General features: G+C 46.3%; 2 protein-coding genes across 9 annotated transcripts in view; one reads left to right on the top strand and one right to left on the bottom strand.

Annotated features, from left to right (window-relative positions):
- SETD1B (SET domain containing 1B, histone lysine methyltransferase) overlaps positions 1–7,867 on the bottom strand; it is a 52,003-nt gene extending 44,136 nt beyond the window's left edge. For 2 of the 3 annotated variants that reach the window (XR_009819939.1, XM_062010259.1), the window contains exons 1-5: positions 7,537–7,867; positions 7,068–7,222; positions 6,528–6,626; positions 5,746–6,016; positions 2,617–2,729 (exon numbers count right to left, since the gene is read on the bottom strand). Coding sequence is in view for 2 of the 3 variants with exons in the window: in XM_062010259.1 (XP_061866243.1) it covers positions 2,617–2,729; positions 5,746–6,016; positions 6,528–6,626; positions 7,068–7,222; positions 7,537–7,609 (711 nt within the window). In the remaining variant the exon portion in view is untranslated. Of the gene's footprint in view, positions 1–2,616; positions 2,730–5,745; positions 6,017–6,527; positions 6,627–7,067; positions 7,223–7,389; positions 7,458–7,536 lie in introns of those variants that run through there. The other variant, XM_062010260.1, reaches the window with a different exon arrangement.
- Positions 7,868–9,871: 2,004 nt separating this feature from the next.
- Positions 9,872–15,860, top strand: LOC133627096 (uncharacterized). Of its 6 annotated transcripts, XM_062010262.1 has the most exons (5): positions 11,072–11,501; positions 11,592–11,701; positions 12,471–12,528; positions 12,906–13,092; positions 14,944–15,860. In XM_062010262.1, the coding sequence occupies exons 1-5, from the start codon at positions 11,128–11,130 to the stop codon at positions 14,977–14,979; spliced, it is 765 nt and encodes a 254-aa protein (XP_061866246.1). In that variant the 5' UTR covers positions 11,072–11,127; the 3' UTR covers positions 14,980–15,860. The 6 variants fall into 6 exon arrangements, 2 of the variants coding, with proteins under 2 accessions (XP_061866246.1, XP_061866245.1); XM_062010261.1 differs by having other exon boundaries at positions 11,072–11,701; XR_009819943.1 differs by having other exon boundaries at positions 11,072–11,836; positions 12,906–15,860.
- The last annotated feature ends 5,967 nt before the right edge of the window (positions 15,861–21,827 follow it).

Genomic DNA, 21,827 nt, shown 5'->3' with positions numbered 1-21,827 from the left:
CACACACTTTTAAAAAGATATTCGTCTCATCCTTTTGGCTTTCAGAGGTGTTGAGTACCCAGGAGTTTGTGCTGATTTCCATGGCAAAAAAAAAAGGTTACAGCATCCCTGAAAACACAAATCACGATCCATTATTAACAGTTCTCTTTGATTTAAAATGGAAAGGAAGGCAAAGAAGAACTGTCTATGAGAGGAGGAAGAAGAAAGAGGATACAATTGTATTCCTTATAAGCTATGCTCAGGAGCATCAAGTGAACAGGAGACCTGCACAATACTTCTAGATTACACATTTTCAATTTCTACCAGAATTCTGAGATGAGAAATTATCAATTTATCTTTCTTTGGAACAAATTAAAACATACAAATGAGGAAACTGACAGCCTGCAGCCAAACCTACGAAGCAGGGGCTTGTGTTGGTCCAGCTGAAGAAGCTGGCCCTTGTACCTTCTCTACCAAACATTCATCTGTAACAGCAAGGGAAAAGGCTACAGGTATAAAACACGTAAGAAGCTCCCTATTGCCATGAACACTTTTCTAAACACCTTCCCAAGGACAAGTGCTCAGGTAGACCACTACTGGTTATGCAATTTGAAACTGAAACTCTACAAAAGCCTACAGAGTAGCCAAGTAATTGCTCTGCAACTCACTTCATAGGCACACATTCAAGGGGGTTTCTAGGAGCAGCCCTGCTCCAACTCAGACTCTGCTGAGTCATGACAGTGCTACACTAATCACCAGCACCAGAATCAGCTTTCCATAATGCAAACCAAGAGTTCAGTGAGAATCCTCCTCATAGCAAGAGAGGCAGGACTGAACTCCAACTCCCCAAAAGCATGCCAAGTCAGCAAACTGGTGAGACTACAGGTTGGCTGCTCCTCTCCCAAGCACTGGTAGGTAAAGAGAGCCCTAAACCGACCTGTCTGTAACATGCCAGCACCATAAAACTCAAGCTGAGCTCTCACATACCTGCTACACTCACACATCTCACCGACTCAGTAGTGTGGACCTGCTCTTGGTGTGACCCCCTAGAGACCACGACCACATGGACATCGCAAAGTTTCTTCCTCAACTGTTCTAGAACTCACAGAAAGGGTCTAGAACCAGCCACACGCTTCCTCCCAAAATCTACATCTCTACACCTGTGGTGTAGATGTGTTTTCCAGTGGGGTTTGGACTGGCCTGGAGGCAAGGACTATGTCTCACAAAACTGTCACCTTTGCTACTCTGCATGACAGGGAAAACAAATGTATTTTAGTAAAATACTCTCGACAACAGCAAACAAGTTTGTTGGCAGATTCTAGTGACAAGAACGTGATGCAAACAGTTGAAGAGACTCACAAGGCAGTAATTTTAGAGGTAATTGGGAAAAAAATCTATTCAGGATAATAACATAATACACGAACACAATATCTAGGGAAACAGTTTTCAAGATAATTACAGCAGGAACTACTTTGGGGGATACCATCAATTAAGTGTTTTGCTGTTAACCCTGAAAAAGTAGTAAGAACAAACCTGTCCATTTTTATTGGGGATGTGTAACCAGCAGAATTGAAAAGCCATGCCGTAGTGGGGCTCCCAGATTAATCATTATTTGCTTCCCTGCTGCCTTTAAAAACATCTTGCTGGGAGGTAAGGAAGAATCAGCCTCTTTATGATGTTAAATGGGTACTGGGATTTTGTCTTGTTGCTGTTGAGGCGGTTGGTGAGAGTAGTTTTATTTTTTCAGATCAATGGGATTTTCACACTCAGTGTACAGCTCCTACTTGTCCTGAAAACATCTGATCACAGAATTAACCAAATTATGGCTTTTTAAGAAGCCAAAAGACTGCAGAGAAGCAGAGACACAGAAGAGAAAAATCTCTGCCAAATCTCTTTCAAATTTGATGCCACAGAGTGGGTTCTTAAGCCACAATCAGGGGACAAAGTACATTTAGACAAGCCAGGCAGGCTGACAACTTCACACAGGCTTCACTTCCCCCTCGTCCTCTCATCCCAGTGGAGTTCACAGGGAGGGAGGTAACTGTACAAAGCCATTTAGAGAATCATACCCTAAATATGGAAGCCCTCAGGAGTTCTGTCCACTGCTTTTATTAACAACTGATTCCAGTGACTAATTAAGATTCTGGAAAACTAATGCCACTATTCAAGATCAGATTTCTTCCATCTTTTAGCCTTTAAGCAAAGCTGAAGAACATACATGCTAAGGATTACATACTGCAGACACTGAGCCAACTGTACCATCATAAATCATTCCCTCTGACTTCAAGGGAATAATCTCATCTCGGGGACAGATATGATCCAGTTCTAAGTACAGGAATTTCTAATGTTAATAGGGCACATACTGTGGGTTCTATGGGTATTTTTCATTCAGAAAGACAAAAAGCACTTACCTTGCAGACACTGGCATACAAATTAGCTGCATGCACTGCATTCACAGAGAGTTACATTTGCTATGGCAATTATGAGCAAGTTATATTTAAATGTGAATTAGCAACATCCACTGAAACTACGAGGAGACAAAAAAAGAAGCTAAATTAAAAGTGTTAAAACTCTTAATGATGTATTTGTTTGGAGTTTTCTAGAAAGTTAGTTTTAAAAAGAGCCAAGCAAACATACCTGGAGAGTTTCATTGACAGTTGGTGATACATCCTGTTCGGTGCCTACAGGAAGGGTCTGAGGAGTGTAATGACCATTAACGAGGAGTTCATAGAATCTCATGCGGGTTTCACCTGCACAGACCACAAAGGAAGAGCCGATTAAACTGGAGTAACACAGCCAATAGAAGAACATATTCTTGACACAGACATGACACTTCCAACCTGCTACATCCATGCAACAGAGGAGCAAGTATCACCTAATCTGCTGGGCAAGGGAAGTCAGACACTCCCTTCTCCAGCCAACACAAGGAGGTTTCTAAAGCCTTCTGTCTCTTCACAGCCTGCCTTGTCAGCTCTGCTCTTTACCATGCCTTCTGGAGAGAGGCAGCTTCCCTTCTCTCCAAAGTGCCAAGCAAATAGCTTGCAGATTTGAGAAGTGAAACTCTCACCCAAGGGACAAGCCTTTGCCAACACCCAGAGCCACTTCAGAAAGCTCTCTGAACACACCTTGCCAGCAGAGACTGACTGTTACGAACGCAAACACGGTGCATGGGAATGCTGAGGACAAAACCGCTAACATTGCTTTTCCAAAAAGACACCGACTAACCCTTTTTTTCCCCCTAGTTTAAGGTGTGCTCAGTGGCATCCTTCAAGAATAAAAGCCAAGAAGCAAACTGTCCAATATATTGTTACTGAGCTATAGCCTTTTTGTTCCTAAATTCCACAAAGACCCAGTTTCTTAATATTGGATTTTTCATTACTACAAAACCCCCAATTCTACTTATTCTGCAGTCTGCAAGAAATCTGTCATCAGCTTCAAAGCCAACAGAACCGGACCCCAAAACTGTCTGAATTTTGCTCTGAAAGATAAAGAACACATGCAAAAATAAAGGCATACTTAACACCCGAACCCAAAAAATTCATTCAGGCTAGATCTCCCTCAAAATAGGGCTACTTTCATGAGGAAGTCCTGCAGCATCAAACCCCAGTAATTCACTCCATGCAGTCTGGAAGCAAAGCACCCTTTTGCATAATTCTGTGTACTGAGACTCATTTATCTTGAATAAATGCTGCAGATGAGGCTATTTGGTTATCAAATCTCATTTCACAAGGTATTGAGGCCCATCCTCAACTATGTAAACTATTCTAGTGCAACTAAAGTCATGACAAAACAGACCTCTTCCCTACACGAGCTTGAAATATTAACACACATCACCACCATCATAAGATGACAATGATATGGATACAGGACTGTTGAGCTTACTTTAAAACTTGGTTTTAAACAACTGCAAAGTAATTGTTGGAAAGTTTCACAGTTCTTCCTAGATCTCATTTTCAATGAGGTCTCTGATCACAAAACGATTTCAATCTTTTCCTCTAAGGACAGGTAAGTGTCTATTCTGTAGATGGATAAACTGGGGCAGAGAATCCACCTTAGAGGGGAAAAATGAATGTATTAATTCCAGATTCTCAGGCCTGTGCTTTGGCCAGACAGCTGAAGTGACATTTTTGCTCCTAATATTCCTTTTTCTAGACTATGAAATATCAAGTTTATAACCAACCTTTTACTCTTGTGAAAAGCTGACTACTGGAATGAAATGTTGCAACTATACACATTTCTTTTTAAAGAACCTGATAATGCTATTTTAGGAATAACATTTTTACTTGATTCTGACAGATTATAGCACACTGACAGCCTTACTCTTTTCTAATGAAAGGGATGCAACCGAGGGGAAGAAACCTACATCAGAAGCATACAGTTGGCAAACAAAACAAACATGCAATTTGAAACTAAAACTTGGATGTTCTCTCCCGTGGAAGAGAAGCATAAAACAGCCTCACTTCCCCAATGCACAGCCAACCTGCTTCAACAGCTGCCTGTTCAAGACTTGCAGAGTAGTTTATAAACAGAGAACAAGTAGGAAGTAAAATCAGCTGGTTTAAAATGCCTCTCATTTAGATGTCCACCACTTACAAGCCAGCTTTAACTTCTATTATTGAATCTACAAATGGTTAATTTGTTCTTAATTGTAATTTTTGCCCTCAAATTTCAAAACAAACAGGGGAAGGAGTCTGTAAAAATTAATTATTCTAGAATTTCAAAGCATACACAGGTCAAGCTTAGCTCACAACAGAAAACATTATAGTGCTGCTGTGATTTTTCTTCTAACAGTGATCAGTAATGTCCAAAGGCATCCTACTATACCCTCTTACCACACGTGGCACACCAATTCCTCTATCAGTTGTGCACTAATTTGTTGAAACCTTTACATACAGAACAAAAATGTCAGCATTTTTAAGAAACCAGGGTTAACAATGTCCTCTTCCCAAGAAAAGAGTGCAGCAAGCCAGTTTCAATGTCATGTTTACAATGTAGAAGTACAAGCTGGAATGTGATCTATAGCTCCTCTGCTTTAGACATTTTCTAAAACTCAGGCACATTTTAGCAAAGCCCTTTATTAACACACTTGGAGAAAAGAAAAAGCAGTGAAATGTCACACTTTTGTACTTCCAGAAACTTTATTGGGCTCCCTAGGGCTCAGGTGTGGGGCTGAGAGTTGGTTACCTCCAGGACTCAGAGCTCCTGTCGCTTTAAGAGACTGTCTCACAGTTACACACTCGCACACACACGGACAAGTGCTGCATGTGCACTCTTTTGCTGCCAGCTTTGAGTTTGCTGCTAAGTATCAATGAAATGCCAGGCATGCAGAGCACAGCACCCAGCCCCAGAATCCTGAGATGTGACTCCCAAGAAGCGCCAAGGTTTGCCCCAAAATCGCCAGTTTGCATAAGCCAGGTGCCACGGGGTCCAGCAGCTCCTGGAGGCGGCCCCAAGCAGGGCCAGCCTGGGACACAAGATGGGGAGCACCGGGAGGCTTCCCGGGGCAGAGGACAGGCAGGGGATGGGCAGGATAGCAGCATTTTGCAAATTACAGGGCTGTCTCCTAGCAACAGACAACACATTTGGCTCCACGTGACTTGCAAAGGCCCCAGAAACCAGACCCGCTCGCAGGAGGACAGGAGCACTCTTTTTCCATATGTTTCATCACCTGGCCCTCAAGGGCTGCAACAGCCTCTCGTTTTAGGAGAGGGACGGGCAGGGGCACCGCAAACCACAGACGCATGAGGCTGAAATGTGCCCCCTCACCTTTCGTATCCAGCTCCACGTGGATGATGTTGCCCATGACAGAGGTGTTGTGAAGGTGCTGGACAGCCTCCCGGGCACCCTTGACAGTGGCAAAGATGACTTTGGCAATGCCCAGGTGCTTCTTGTTCTTAGGGTTGTAGAGAATCTCCACCTCTTCCACTTCACCGTATTTCTTGCACATGTCGGTCAAAAAGTTTTCACGGATGTTGTCATTCAGCTTGGCAAAGGTGACCTGCTTGGGAGGCACTGGCCCCACGTAAAATTCATCAATCTGGAAACAGGCACAAGGTGGGGGGCAGGGGGGTGAGGAAAACCAATCAGCATCCTTAACGAGCACGGGGGAGGGAATAAGGATGGCATGGGAGGGAGAGGGTTAAAGTATCCTGCAAACTTTGGGGAAAGAAAGCTGCCTCCAAGACTCTGGGATGAACCCCGGAGCTGAACAGAGCCTCTACCGCTGCAGTCATTCATTAGAACCGGTTCCCTTCCAGGCTACAAACACATATTTTGAGCAGTACTGTCAAAAGAAAGTCCCCCTCCCCTGCCCCCTGTCCGGGGAGCACCCAAGACACAGCTCCAAAACCTTCAAGCGGTCTCATTAGGCAGATGCATTGATTTCTCATTCTCTTTACAGAAGAGGAACACTGCTAAACAGTTTGACAAACAGCAATGTTAATAGGAATATGACTGTCATTTAAGTGGTCCATTAAACTATTTGCAAGTGAAGCTCCGCTCCCAGATAAACAGGAATACAAAGCTAAATCAAAAAGTTGGGGCAGTACCTTGAATTTGGGGACAGACAGCTCCAACTCCTTAGTTTTGGTCCATATTCGCCCTATTCTGGGATCCCTGACAGAGTCAACAGGAGCGATTCCCGAGTTCTGAGGAGGAAAGAAAGCACAAAACCAGCAATAACAGGGCTTGAAATTTTAGACACAAATAAAAGAAAAAATAAATCCTAAGGAAGCAGAAGCTGTCTCAAAGGAAAGGGAAAGCACACACACACACACACATCCACACACGTGTCGAATTGCAATACTGCTGGGAAATGCACACAGATTGGAAACACAGAAATAAAGCCGCAGGTTTGGGCTCCTTCTCGGGCTCCTGACAGTTGAATACAGAGTGTCAGGTGGCAGCAACTTTGGTGGCTCTGTGTGTGTGTACCCCCCCAGACTCCCCTCCCACACACATTTGCTATAGTGGGGATCACCACGACCCGGAGGGACCCCTAGCCCCTAAAACGCCGGTAAGACAGAGGCGTGGGGGGGGGGGGGGAAGGAAACAACACAATGGGGGAAACCCGCGACCCCCCCACTCACAGGCATGCTGAAATGTTGCCCATCGTAACGGTAGAGTTTGTGCTGTCCTTTTTTCAGAGCCGGGTCAATAATCAACTTGTAACTTCTCCAATGGTGATTTCTTTTCTCGACAGAAGTGCTGGCTTGTGTGCTGTTCTCCATTCCGTTGATCCAACCTGGAAGGGGGGAGAGATAGGAAAGGGGAAAGGAAAAAAGAAGGGGAAGAAAAAAAAAAGAAACCGCACGGAAAAATATAAAGTTAAAAAAAAATATTCAACAAAGACCTCTTCGTTTTGTTTCTTTCTTTTTTTTTTTTTTTAAACGAGCCGCCCGCTCTACACACCCAGGCAGGGAGGAAATCCACCGCGAAGCAAGCCCCAAAATGGGGGAATTGCCAGCCGGGTCCCCCCTCCACCCCAGGCAGACAAGAGGCAGAGAGGGAGGAGGAGAAGAAGAGGACGAAAAAAAAAAAAAAAAGACCCAATCTCACTTGAACTCTGCTTTTTGCCATGATCTTCAGGGTGCTTGGCTTTTTCCCCCGCCTTGATCTCTCGGAAAGACATCGCGCTCGGCGGCCGATCGTCTCCGGGCGGCGAAAGGCGAGCTCCCGTCTCACATGGGGCCGGTTACCGGCGCGGGCTGGCCGCCAGGCTCCTGCCTCCCGTTTTCGCGAGCCACCACATATTGTGTGTGCTCGCTGCTGGCGGCGGCGGCCTCCCACAATACACCGCTGCGAGCGCCGCGAACGCCTAACCGCCCTCCGCCGCCTGCACATTCACGGCGGCCGCGCCGCGCAGCCCCCGGCCCGCGGCCGCCCGCCGCCGCCCCGCCGCCGAGCGCCGCCGCATGGGCCAGCGCCGGGAGACCTTCAATTTTTTTTCCTCCCCGCCCCAGGGTTAACGGCATGCGCGGGGGCGAGTGGAATCTGCCCGCTGCATTTACCTTAGCGCAAACTGTTTCTAAACAAGATGGACCTATAGGTGGGACAAGTTTGGCTCCTTTTTTTTTTTTTTCCCTTTTTTTTTTGTAAGGGGAAGACTTCGGCGAGCCCGGAGCGGGCGGCCGCGGGGGCGGGCGGAGCGCGGAGCCCACCGCCCTGCTACAGCGGGGGGGGGGGAGATGGCGACGGGGGGAAGGGGGCTGCCGCCGTTCAGCGACACACGGCTGGCGGGGAGGGTAAGGAGAGAGCAGTTTTGCTTATTAAAGGTCCGGGGCCGGCGGCAGCCAATCAGCGGGGAGCTTCCATTTTGTTTTAGGTATTAAAGGCCGGGCGGCGCGGTCCCGCCGCCGCTCGCCGGGGCGCGGAGCCGGGCGGAGCGCGGCGGGCGCATGGCGCGGCTGCACTCGGTCTGCGGGGCCGCGGCGGCTCGGCCGCGGTCGGGCAATTGGCTGGTTAAAGGCAGCGGGGCGGCCGCAGCCAATGGGCGAGCAGCTTCCATGGGGCTTGAGTTATTAGACGGCGGTGTAAAAACATCCTTCAGCAGACAGCTAAGGAGAGGCCAAGAGACCAGGCAGCCATTTTTCTGCAGTGGAGTGAAATGGCCAACTGGGCTTTTCCTTTGTTCCATAAAGGGGGATCCGCCATGTGAATCCACACCGTCCACTCGCGGGGAGCGCTTTGGGGTGGTGTTAATGCACGATGCTAGAGGACTCACTGAAGAAAAGGAAGATTTTAAAAACAAAACAAAACAAAATTTAAAAAAAACAAATGCGGATTTTTTTTTCCCTTATGATTCGGGATCCATCTTTGTCTTGTGTAACTAGGTCACGGCACACCCTATGTCAGCAGTTAACAATTCCGAATGCCAACAAAACAAATACATTACTTTTAAAGATTTTTTTTGTTGTTATTTTGGGGGTTTTTAAGCTTTATGCGGCTGATGACTGAGCAATACATTTTAGAGAGTATCTCCTGTATTAAACACTTGATTCCTGGCCATTTTTATTAACTCCTTTGGTGCTTATAAGGTAACGTTTTAAATCTAGGCATAGGAATAGTGAATTCTGGCAAAAAAATAGAGGCAATTTGACTATGATAAGCTTTTTTTCTTTCTTTCCTCTTACATTGTAAGTACCCAATCCATTCTGTCCTTGCTAAGTGTAGTTTTCATGTTAATGTTACTGAAGTGGTCCTTATTGCTAAGCCTTCATTTGCATGTGTTATGTTTTTGTCTGTTAACCAATTTATGCTTTTTGAAATATTTTACTTATAAAGCAAAATATCTAACTAAGAGATGCTTAGCAGTTGTTTATGACCAGTAAATGTTAACTAGGTGATTTCACACTAACATGTGCAGCCTAAACCTATTTAGGAGAATATTTTTAGTGTCTGCGTGCTCTGTGGAAAAACACTGAATGTCCTTTTTATGTACAGAGTAAATCTGCCACAGGAAGGTAGATTTAAGCCTCGAGTAGGAGTCCTCGCTGCGTACAGTCAGCCAACATGGCTGGACAACTTTTTTCTATAGCTTTTTTCCCCCTTTTTCTTTTTTTGGATACTAGACCACTGCCATACAAAAATCCATAACTACCTTAACAGGATCCGCTTTGACTTGCAAACTTACGAGAGAAGTGGTGATACAGATCATATATATTTATAGCCATTATTGTAGAAAAGAGTAACAACTTCACCTTCAGAGCTTCATTCAACTATGGTGCGTGGGTAAGTAAACCCTTTTGCCCTTGCAGAGAAACATATAGACCAGGCCTGTGCGGCTAATGTTATTGTCCTGGGTGGAAAGATCCTAATGGTCGTCTGTGTGAGCGGAGGCGATCTTCTTCTCTTCAGATACATCTACCAGTGTCTCTGAAACGTCTTATTTTCAGGGAGGGATTTCTCTTTCTGCATTAAGTGCTTGGTCGTCTGCAGCCCTGGTGGTTTGGGGTTTTTTTGCGGAGACACCGTGAATCCATTGCAGGCGTTACGTGGCTGTTCAATCAAATGCACGAAAAAAGGAAAAAAAGAATCTGCCTGCAAACAGTAAGATGTTACTGAGGTTGATTTAAAAAAAAAAAGCCGTGGTAGTAGGGATCCCTTACATGTTTTGTCCGTTTAATTACAGAAGCTTGACCAAAAAAAAAAAAAGCAACAAAATGGGGGGGGAGGGTGTTTTTCAAAACGGTGAGTCCTAATGGCGGATATCATACTAAAAAGCTCTGTAAAATCCTTCATACCGACAGGCAGTGATTTGGAGAGAGGGGGGAAAAAAGGAGATCTGGAAGTAAATCCAAAATGAGGGAGTTTCCTTCCAAGTGAGGGACCCTTTGCAGCCTGAGTTTTACAGTTGGAGAGCCGTGACGCAGTTGATATTCACAGCAGTTGTGCTTTAGTGCAGCCACCCAGCCCATGAAATGGCCTCCCCGCCGAAGTCTGGTGGGTTTATTATGTGAAAGCCTGCGGAAGCACCGTGTCCCGGGCGCCGGGAGCGGTGGCTGGCAGCAGGCTGGGCGCTCCCGGTCGCGCTCCATGTTGTGTGAGGGTAGCCGCCATCATGGCTTCTCCTTCGGCGCCGCGTTCTCCTCAGGGTTGGGGCGAGGCGGGCTCTTCCCCACTGCCTGCCAGCGCTTCGCGTCCCGATCACTGGAGGGGAATGGCCCTTTTTTTGTCTTTTTTTTTTTTTTTTTCCCGCCCACCCTTCCCCCACCGCTTTGTGAGGGGCTGTGGAAGGCGAAGCCGAGGAGGGAGTGGGGCGCCTGGCAGCTTTTTCTCCCCGCGGTTAGCGCGCACAAGATGGCCGCGGCGCGGAGCGCCCTGCAGCAGGGGGAGGCTGCGTTGCGGGCGGCGGGGCTGGCGGCGCTCCAGCCTGGCCGGGGAGGGGGAGGTGGCGTGGCCGGGCGGGGGAGGACAAAGGCAGCTCGCATAATACAGGCGAAGCCCTGGGTGCCTATAAATAACGCCGCCCGCCCCTCGCCTTCTTCCCTTCCCCCCGCCGCAGTCTCCTGCCCGCTTGCTTTTATAAATACCAAAAGATGAAGGTAGCCTAATGCAGAGAGGGGAAAAAAAAGAAATTAAGAGGAAGAAACAACAGCCCCCCCCCCCCCCCCCCCCCGCAAGGAAAAAAAAACCAGGCGGGTGTGGGGGATGGAGTGGGGAAGCCAGGCAAATGAGCAGGCAGCGCTGGCCGCGGGAGGAGCAGGGCGGCGTCGGCAGCCTCGTCGCCTCGAGCGGGCTGCGCTGCGCCCTGCCAACGCGCCGGGGGGAGCGCGGCCGCCGGTCCCCGCCGCTCGTCACATGGCTCTTTGTTGTTTTCTTTCTCCTGCCCCTCCTGGGCCTTCCCCCCCGCCGCCATCGCCCAGCCGCTCCGTCGGTGTAGTCGCCGCCCGGCCTCCTCCCGCCCGCGCCTGGGGTGGGATGGCCCGGCCCGGCCGGCCTGCAGCGCCGATCTGCGCGGGCCCGCATGGGCTGGCGCGGAGCCGGCTGCTGTGCTGCAGTGCGAGCCGCCACGGCCGTCTGAGGTGTTACATGTGCCTCGGGTTTTTTTTCTTTCTTCTTTTTTTTTTTTTTTTAAATCTTTTTTTATCTTTTCCTGTTTTGTTTCCGAGCAGACTTTCCTGCAGCTCGCTCTGGGTGGAGGCGTGGGGGTTATTTTGGAGCTTCACGAGCTTTGTGCTCAGCGGGAAGTTGTACCTTGTGCTCCACTGCAGACCCAAATTAGGTGAGCTAGGAAAGCCTGGCTTGAGCAACCACTTCAGAGGGCAGGACAGGGAGGAAAAGCAAACACTTGTAGAAAGGTGGCCTCCCTGGTAAGGCTAGAGCAGGACCGTCCTGCGGACGCTGTGGGAGGGAGAAGGTAAGTGCTGCTTGGCAGAAGCTGCCTGCGGGAGCGGCATGTGCGGGGCAGGGTGCGCCCTGCCCGCCAGTTCTTGCGGCTCAGGACCAGCTGCTCCGTGGGTTTGTAAAACCTGTGCTGTGGTTATGTGCTGAGGCTCAGGGTGTTTTCCTGCGAGGGAGCAGGGTGCTACCATGAAACAGGCACCACAGCCCGTGCCTTTCTGAATATCGCGAGGGCTTAATGCTCACCTCTTCATTTCTTCTCGTTCCTCTCCCCCTCCCCCTCCGGTCTTCACCGGGTCAGGCTCTGTCGAGAACAAGCGACAAACCGTTCGCACAAAACATAACACGTTTCCATGGAGGGGGGGAAAAATGTCTCTGCACTGCCAAGCTGGCTGCAAAGTGCTACCTCTGCGCTCCATGCCCACTCCCAGGGCTGCAGCAGTCGGAGCCATGGCAGTCTGATGCCTGAACAACGCGCCTTGTCCAGCCAGACCGTCTGTGAACGCCTGGCCCTTGCTCCCGCCAGTCCTGCAACAGACCTCCTGCTTTACAATCGCTTTAAATAATAGCCTGCTAGGAAACTTGGAAGAAATGGTGACGTTACTCTTAGCTAAACGCCATTAAAATGCTCCTCTGCTGTTTCTCAATAGAGGTGAAAAGCATTTTGGCTTCCTGGAAATGGCCGACGCAGGCGACGTGTGGAACAAAGTACGGTATAGATCTGTTCTTGGGTTTGCAGGGGGTTTTTGAACTGTAATGGAAACGTTTCTGCAGCTTGCATCATAATGAGTTCAGTCAGCACATGAAGTGATTTTAAAAAGAGCAGATTTAAACAGCATCGGCTGTTAACCTTCCAGGGATTTAAAATGTATGGTTAAGTAGACATTTGGATATTGGTAATATCTGCAGTTAAACCTCAACGTTCATCTTTTTAACCCTGAAGCAAACTAGCTGTGCCTAATACAGAGCTTTGAAACCATTCAGCCAGACCATAATACTGTGGGAGCTTAGCTTTGTCTGGACTTGCACTTCTCTGCGCATTTTTCCAGGACTGTGATCTTTGTCTGCAATTAATCATTGTTCAGGACGGCCGTTGCCGATGGTAGAATCCATGAAGTGCTCCAGCTGGGAGAGGTCCTAACGCATGAGCCTGGCGCCGCGGCCGTGCAAACCAGGGCCAGAAATTGCTGGGGCAGCAGGCGTTGTACAGCGAGCCCGCCATGCCGACCCAGTGAATTGTGTGGGTCCTCAGCACTTCTGGGAATGGTATTTGTAAGTCTGAGCTGAAAACTTATTTCCGTTTTTAGAGTTTCTAAATGACTGTAATATTCGATGTAGTTTAAAAGTCACCAGGCAGTTGAGACCAGTTTCGTGGCCAAACTGCGTATCTGAAAAGCTAAATGTTCTGGTACAGCGTGTTTGAATCCCAGAGAGGTCAAACCAGACTTTCATACTCGAGTTAGGTTGACCCTGGTTTGCTGCATGAGACTGTTTAGAGAAAGAAAGAGATCTTTCAGGAGAAGGAGAAAAAAAGAAAAGATTTCTTTCCTTTTTTTTTAGTCTGAACAGCTTGTGGTGACTCTGTGCACATTCTTGAAGCAAAGGGGTTTGTTCTTGCCCACAATATCCCTCCTCTGCATTGTTAAGTGGAAAACTCTTATGCTAATTATTGCACTGTCTGTTATCCATAAGAAGGGATTTAATTTCTTTGGCAAAGTGTTGCAACAAGAGCAAATTAGATTGAGAAGCAAAGTGAAATAAAAAAAATGCAGCTGTTCTGCCAAACAATGGTTGTGACTGTTTACAACGTTTTGTTTTACACTGGCTTGTACACAGAATCCTTTATACTGAAGGTTTTCATGTCACAATCCACTGCTTGTGCAAGGAAACTAGATTAATAGATTATGAAGGACAAAAGAGACCTAGGTTCATCTGGTTCAGTTTCCTGCATTACGCAGGTTGTAAGATTTTTGTCAATTTGCTTTTTCTCATTTGAAGTAATTTAATGGCAGCATAACTGCATCTTGGAGAAATATCAGATTTTCTTTATTAAATGGGCTGTAAGAGTAAAGTAGGAGTTAGCAAATTGTTTCCATCAAAATCTACCTGAAAGACTAGAAATCAAAATGCCTTTCTCGACATGTCTAGTTTCTGCTTTCAGTTTCTGATGTTGCCGTGTCTCAGTCTGCTCGGCGGAGGAATGCTCCATTACCAGATTTCAGTCCCCATGTAGCTGTGAGTGGGGGCTCATCAACTGAACATTTAACACTCGCATTGCAGGCTTGCAGAGCTCCCCCTTGGGTCCATCTTTACTAATCTCTCATTGTTCCTGTTGTGGTTTCCTGTGAATGTTCTAGTTTTTCACTGTTTTGATCTGGGCAGAAGGGGACAGAGTCATCAGCGATCATCATATCCATGCCAGCAGCCTTCCTGGCTGAGATGTCTCTGTTTGGTGTCCAGGGATTACACCAGCTCATGTTCAGCTGGTTTCCCAGCACGGCTCCTAAAATGCTGTCAGATCTGCTCCTTGGGACAGCATCTCCATTCCATTGGTTTGTGCTCATTGTTCTACATGTAAGGCTTTAAGTTTGGCCCTCTTGAAAAGGACAAATCCTTAGACAGCATTGATGCTTGCAATGGCCTTTTCTTTTTAATCCCCCCTCCTGCTGCTGTTGAGCATCACCTACAAACTTCATCAGTACTGATTTTATATCTTCTTCCAGATAAACAACTGCTTTTGTCTCCACTCTAGGAGTTTCACGGTTCCAGGTGTGTGTAGACCTTAGTCGTGTCAATATTGTGTGAGGAAGAGCTCTGGATGTACACTTTCCTCTTACCACACCCCACTTTCATGGGAAGAAAGCCCAGTTTAGGAGCTGGAAGGGAGCCAGGAGGCATGCTGCAGCATTTGCCTGCCACAGTGTCTTATCACATAGCCATTAAATCATGTCAGGCCCAAAAAAGGTAGTTGCAGGACCCATAAAGGAAAGGTGATAGCTCTAGGATACAGTGGTTACAACTGCATTTTAAGACCTTGCTGTTAGACAGATTCTAATCCATTTGATTATGCCTTCTTCCTCTTATATTCTCCTACTCAAGTATGGTACCTCTTCTCTCTTGCAGAAACCTCCCACTACTGCTGTTAGCATTTACCACTGAGCCTTGCAGTTGCGTCAGACAGTTTCTCTCTCAGCAGCTAAACTCTTGAAACATTGTTGTCTCCCATGGATTTGTGTCCATAAATACCCCTTGACAATATTTTCCCAGGCTTGCTTACTCTGTCTGGCTGAGCAAGGGGTAACATGCTGGCTGGGAGCTTCACAGGGGCCAAGAGGCTGCAATAGTGCCCCTTGCCATGGGCCAGGGCCCAGTTCTGCCTACCCTTCCCCAAAACCAAGGTAATGCCTGTACTACATACTCTATTTAGCTGTTCATTCAAGGCCTAAATACATTTGGGACTTCTTCCCCACTGCCAGATTGGGAGATTGGAAGAAGAGGAGGAAAAATGACATTAACACCAGTCACATGAGACTGTTTTAAGAAACCAAGCTAAGAATAGCAAAGGAATAATGAGTAGGAATATGAACAGGGTATGTGCCTGATCATTTTCTTTTTTGCCATGAAATTTTTCATTTCTTCCTAAGAACAGCAGATAATCTGTCTAGGAGATTTCTCAGCCAAAATAAGCAACCTCCTGACAGATTTCACCTGTATCCCAGCATGCTCTGAGGACGTATGGGATGTAAGCACTGAACAATGGCAGGGAATCACTAGTCTGCTCTCTTGTTTGGCTGCCTGGGTGCAGAGAGCTGTATGGTGATACCCAACAGAGGCACAAACATGTATCTACAATCCATACAACTTGTGATGGACATGTTGGATATTTGCCAGGGCTGGGTTTTTTGGTTTCTTTTCAAACTGTATCTCTTCAGTTTCTTTCTGCTACTATTATGACAAAGCCACCTCTGTAAGATCGGCAGTGAGGGCTTTCTGAGATGTAATCATTCCTAAGCTATAAAAGAATAAAGAAGCCGTTTCAACACCTGACTTGCAGAATGTTTTTTGTTGCCTCTTGCCTATTGAAATGCAGCTGCTATTGAACCACTGTGATCCCATCAGAATGTACAACAGAATGTTGTTTTTTAGAATACTTTCAGGCTCATAAAAATCATGAAATAAATCAAGAAGGCTGGCAAGTCTAATCACCATTCTAAAGCCATCAACTTAGTAAACATTTCAGTTCAGTGCTTCATAGCCTAAACAATACAGATTGGTTTTTTAAAAAGAAAAGTACAATTAAAAGAATTTGGGCACTCACAGAGTTTGCATCAAAAGGAAACAAGGATATAAGTAAGTAATCTAAAAGGACATTTATGCATTAAAATACTTGTGCACCTGCAAACCTGTCATTGAGGAATCTAGATACAATGGTAGCTGGAGACCTGTGTGGTGAGGCTTTTCAACAAATGCAGCACATAACAGGGAACATTCTGCTTATAAGTGATGGAGTATAAAAGGTTGAAGCCAGAGAAGTGATGACAAAGATCAAATGGAATGAGTTTAGCTTACAAATCAGAGCAGTTTCTTCTAACTGGTGTGATGCAAGCAATGTACGACACAAGACTGAGGCAGTTTTGCCCTTGACATTGTCACCATTGCTCTCAAATCTGCAGTGAAGGATCCTCACCGTGATTTATGTTTTGATGGGACTGTTGGGAGTGCCCCAGCTGCTCCACCAAGCCATGGTTTTCAGCTGAGTAGGTCAGAACGTGCAGAATTAGTGAATGCCATGCCATCTATTGCCTTTCTATGTTGCTGCATAACAGCAGCTCCCAGTTGCTAAGCAGCTGCAGAGCCATCTTTGCCTTCGCTACCAATCAGCTGTGCTACAGGAGCTACATCGGTTCCCCTTGATCAGTGGAGAGGAGCCGGCAGCATGAAAACGGGAGCAGTGGCCATAGCAAAATTGTGCCTTTTCTGGCTGGCTGATGGGCCCCCTGGCAAAAATGCTGGAGTGAAGCAAAAGGACACTTGGTGGCCCAGAAGCAGGGGGTGGCAGAGGAGAGGGAGAGCCAGCATATGTGCACAGTAGAGGTTACAAAGACAGCAGATCTTAGCAGAGCAGGGGGCACACACTGAGGAGAAAGAAATGGGAGAGAGGCCAAATGCACAGTTCAGAATAAAAAAAACCTGAGGAGGAGAGTGCAGCATATGGAGAGGGGAAATAAACCAGAACTTGCACAGCCTGTGAATAATTAAATAGAAAATACAGGAAGAGAGGCAACGAGCTTGATTCATTACTGCCCTTCACCTTGTGAAGAGGAGGTGTGGAATACAACAGCATCTTTCACGTTTTGCAGTGAACTGTAGGATTTACATTTCAACCCCCGCCATTTGTGGTTTTCTCATTGTATAGCCCCGTGCCTTTTGTTTAGATCCAGTTCCTGCAGGCTCTCTTCTTATCTCTGCTTAGCTTCTAATTGATTTTTGTACCTGATTTAGATTTTTCATTTGCTTTTTTCAAGGTAAGTTTTAAATTAAAATACTTTTTCCACATACTTTGATTGTTTTAACCTCTGAGAGAGCAGGCCATTGCTAATTCCTAACTGAAGTTAGTTTCCACTAAGTCTGCAAAGCCATTGTTGCTTTTCTCCCTCTCTCTCCTCTGGGAGCTGCTGATGGAAAACAGAGTTCCCTTTGCTTCCCCACACCTTCCCCTGCACTTTGTCTTTCCTTTTCCTTGCAGAATGCCTGCCAGCATTCCGAGAAGACTTGCAAACAGCAGCATGCAGGAAGTGGTTCCTGTGGCAGTAAATTATCACAAATGCCTGATGTGTTGCATAAAGGAGGGTAACAAAAGTGTCACGAACATCTGTGGGGGCGTTGTGACCAAAAGAGATTCTAGTTCTGCCACTGCTCAGCTGCCCACATTAAAAAATACCTCATGGTCTCATCACCTAACATGCAATTGGCTGCGTAATAGGAAATGCCAGCAGAGCTGGCAGGGGAGCTACACGTTCCTCTCCCTGGCTCCTCCAGACAGAAGACTGAGTGGCACATTTGTACAAGAGGGTGGGGAGAGGAATTAAAGCTCGTGCAGCTGTTGCCCTCCTCTATGGCCAGCCCTGGCTTGCTTGGAGGCCTGTCAACTGAGAACATTTTCCCTTGCGGCCAAAACTGAGTCCTAAAAGGAAGACAGAGGTGCCCACACAGATCTACAGTGGAAAGGATTTGCTCTGAGCTCTCTGTGTGTGTGTGTGTATTCCAAGCCAATAAAAAACTTGAGAAATATGCATCCCAATGTGTTTCATACCTGGAAGATTTCTGTCTTAAGATGTCTGATTCAGAGGGATGCTATATTTGCGTCTGTCTTCAGTTTGTCTGGAGTCCTGTATCTTTGAACAGACACTTTTGTTAGACTATTGTTAGACTTCTAAGACCATTAAAGGTCTAGGGGCACTGACATTTTACAAGTAGATTCATCTGCCTTTCACACAGGGGCACTTTCAGCTTTATGAGAGACGTGAGTTTAAATTAGAACGGTTTTAACCAGGAAATCTCCCCACCTTAAGAAATGAGAGCTACTAGCTTAATCCCAATGAGCAACTGGGAACCTGACAGCGTGCCTGGTGTTACAGGAAGGGTGAAATGTGTGTAGGAAAGGAGAAACACACAGGAAACATGCCATCAAAGACAGTGGTGTGGAGCTTGCACAGGGCAGTGGGCCAGTCAGCATTTGGCGATGAGCTGCGAGCTGGAGCAGTGCTGGCTGGGAGCTGCCCTCCGTGTCCCTGCACACACCAGACCACAGCACTGCCACGATTGCTCAAACACCTTCCTGACCCACCCCTGTGGCTCACAGCAAGGACCTCCAGCCAAACCAGTCTGCACCATCAACCTGTCCAGCTCCCACAAACGTGGCACAGCCCAAAAATCACAGCTCTAAAGCAAACATGACACAGTTACAACTGGGTTGATTTCCAGTGCCCCAAGTTATTAATTAGCCTGCTCTGAGCATTGCTGTTTCTTTGCAGGGTTTGCTCTGTCCAGGTGAATGGCTACTTTCAGGTTAGAGATAAGCTCAGCCAGGGCCTGTCCTTTGCCTAGCAATGCTCTGGCAAGCCACAGACCTCTCTGTCTCCTGCTAAACCTCCATCTCTACCTACGAGCTTCTTCCCTGACTGATGACAACAAAGCAGGTGCTTCCTGCTTAGCCCTCCTCGTACTTCTAGCATTCAACAGAAAGCAGGCAGAAATTATGGTGTGTCCCATGGCCCACTCTGCCACCCTTTCTTCTCATCCTATCCCAGTTTCCCCACATTTTTGTCCAAAAGTGTAAGAGCTTCCTGCCTGGACCAGGTACAAGAGTGATGACTATTGCATGGCCAGTACAGCACTGAAGTGCTGATCAAAGCTTGACTTAGGATGACTGAGAAACACATGGTTGTTCAGGTTGCACTGTAGCTCACATGGTGGAAAGCATATTTAGCAAGCCAAACCTGGGATCATTTAAACTTGAGGTTCTCAAAAGCTTCACAAAAAAGTACAATGCCATGCCACACATTTCAAGCTTAGTGGAACCTACCAGTTAACTTTTGGGGAGCATAGCCCAGATTTGGCCATCCACAGTAAACTCACATACTCCATACTTACCCCTGCTGCATAAACTAAAGAAGCTGACTACAACTCGTGCTCTGGTGCTGTGATCACCCTAATTAACAGTCCGATTGTTTTCAGCCCTCCCTTGTCTCTGAACCAGCAAGTACATTAGAAAAAAAGATCTCTGCCAAGAATTACATACTTTGGGAATGGGAGAAGGGAAAAGTAATGTGAAGAAAGATACTGCAGAGAGCATTCTGATTTTGAAGAAAACAACAGCTTGGTGCTTGCTGGGTTAAGTGGAGTGCTGGGTAATGAAAACGCAGGAAGACATAAGCCAGAGGGATTTCTGGGTGTACACTGAAGAGATGGGTTGGATGTTAGTAAAAACACAGTGTTGCTATTTACAGCCCATTTTCCTACAGGTATTATTGGGATTTATTCTCTGCTGCAGATCTGGATGCTGAAAAATATCTGATGCTGATTAATTTCATACATATCTGAATACTCTCACTCAGCCATGAGCAAGCCTGTGCATCACTCCTGAACCTGCTGCTTCTGATTGTTCCCATGGTAAAACCAAACACAGCTACCAACACAAACACAACTTGCAGATCTTGCCTGAAACAAGGCAATTTGAGTCCCTCCCTCTCCAGCTTCACTTACCAGCACAGAGGTAGAGATCCAGCAGCACTGTGATTGCTCTGCCAGCCTGTGTTGACAAATTCCTCCCCATCACTCTGTGAAGCCATGCCAGCACATCTGGGAGATGCACATATCGCCCAGATCCATGGAGGCAGAGTTAGGGTGGTGTTGGCAGACATTTGCATGTTCATTTCATGCTTTTCAGAGATCAGTCATTGTGTTTGATGTTCCAGAAAAGCACAGAATCATCTTAACCTTGTATTACCCATTTTTTCAACAGAACTTGCCTTGAGAATTCACGCTTCTGAGGAACAGAAAGTTGAAACTGCTCCTGAGCAGCTACTGTGTCAGGCTAAGATGTTACCATACTGACACTCTTCAAAGTTGTAAAATGGGGCTTTTTTCCCCATATTGTAAAGCCAAAAACTTGGTTTCCAATGAAAAGTGAGATTAAACAACTACAGCATGTTTGCTATGCATATACTAGGTAGGCCATATTTGGCCCATACAGTTTGGCCCATAGAGTTTGGCCCCTGATTTAAAGCATACCCAAGGAAATACCCCATGTTCCCTATAAATAGCTGCTCAGGTATTTATAGATATATATTTATCACTACTACCAATAGGTAGTAGTATGTAGTTTATAAAGTAAATCCATTCAAACTACATCAAAGTAATTGAATGTTCACTACCTGATTTTGCTGAGTTGTGTGTCTGATTTTGCCATCACCTCCTGTTGCAGCCCCTTGTCCTGTTTTCTTTCATAAGCCCTCTGAGCTCTATTGCTAGAACTTGGACAGATTTTACGTAGAGTTTATTGAAAGATTCTTGCACCAGTTTAGTGCATGGGCTACTTTAGCCAAGTGAAACAGAAACTATATTCCTAAGGCATGAAAAGGCAGAAAGGAAATTTTCTTATTGAAATATAATTTTTCCACATTACTCAATAGTCTGGAAAGTTAATACCTTTCTGGCAGCTCTTCCCACTGGGAAAAAAAAAAGTGTGGTTCCTGCTTAGCCAAACAATACAATAATGTCTGAGGTCTTAGAAACTGGCAGGTGTCACAGCCACCTTCCTTTCAGTGAAAATGGCAATTGAGAGCCCTCATGAAACAAGGGATTTACATCAGTAGGGGCTACTACACAAAAACCAGGCACATGGCAAGGTCTGAATAGATGGTGAATCATGTGGCCCAGGGGATTTTTCAGGGTGGGGGCGTGTGTGTAAAATATCAGGCCAGGAGGACCAGATGGTAGAGCTCTGCATGTGCAAGAGAAACAGCAAGGAACACTACAGAAATGGATACTGAGATGCAGCTGAAAGTCAAGCAGACAAAGCTCTCATTTTGAAAAAAGGTATTTCCAGGGTTGAGCAAGAGTCGAAAGAAGCTTGAGATTGTGAGAAAAAATGCAACTGCAAAACAACTCTATAGTTGCTCTGTAAATAAACTGATTTACCCTGAGCATATACCTAGCTTTGTCATAGGCTTCTCCTCTTACACTGATACTGTCACCCATAACCTCTTTGTGGGTGCAAAGTACAGTTCAGCTCTCCTACATCACAGTTTCTCCTTCCCTATCTGCCCTGTACATTCCCACTAAATCCTGTGGGGCAGAGATGTCTTTCAGTAAGGGTCTGTGCATGTGACAAACAATTGTTGCCCTCAGGTAACATCTGAAACGTATCAGAAATTCACTGTACTTACAGGGTAAGTTCCATTCTTCAAGGTCTGCCTTTCCTATTGTAAACTCTTCAGGGCGTT

Source organism: Colius striatus, chromosome 17 (assembly GCF_028858725.1).
Source record: "Colius striatus isolate bColStr4 chromosome 17, bColStr4.1.hap1, whole genome shotgun sequence".
Taxonomy (NCBI): Eukaryota; Metazoa; Chordata; class Aves; order Coliiformes; family Coliidae; genus Colius; species Colius striatus.
Note: the sequence above shows the minus strand (reverse complement) of the source record. Positions and strands in the feature narration are given on the sequence as shown.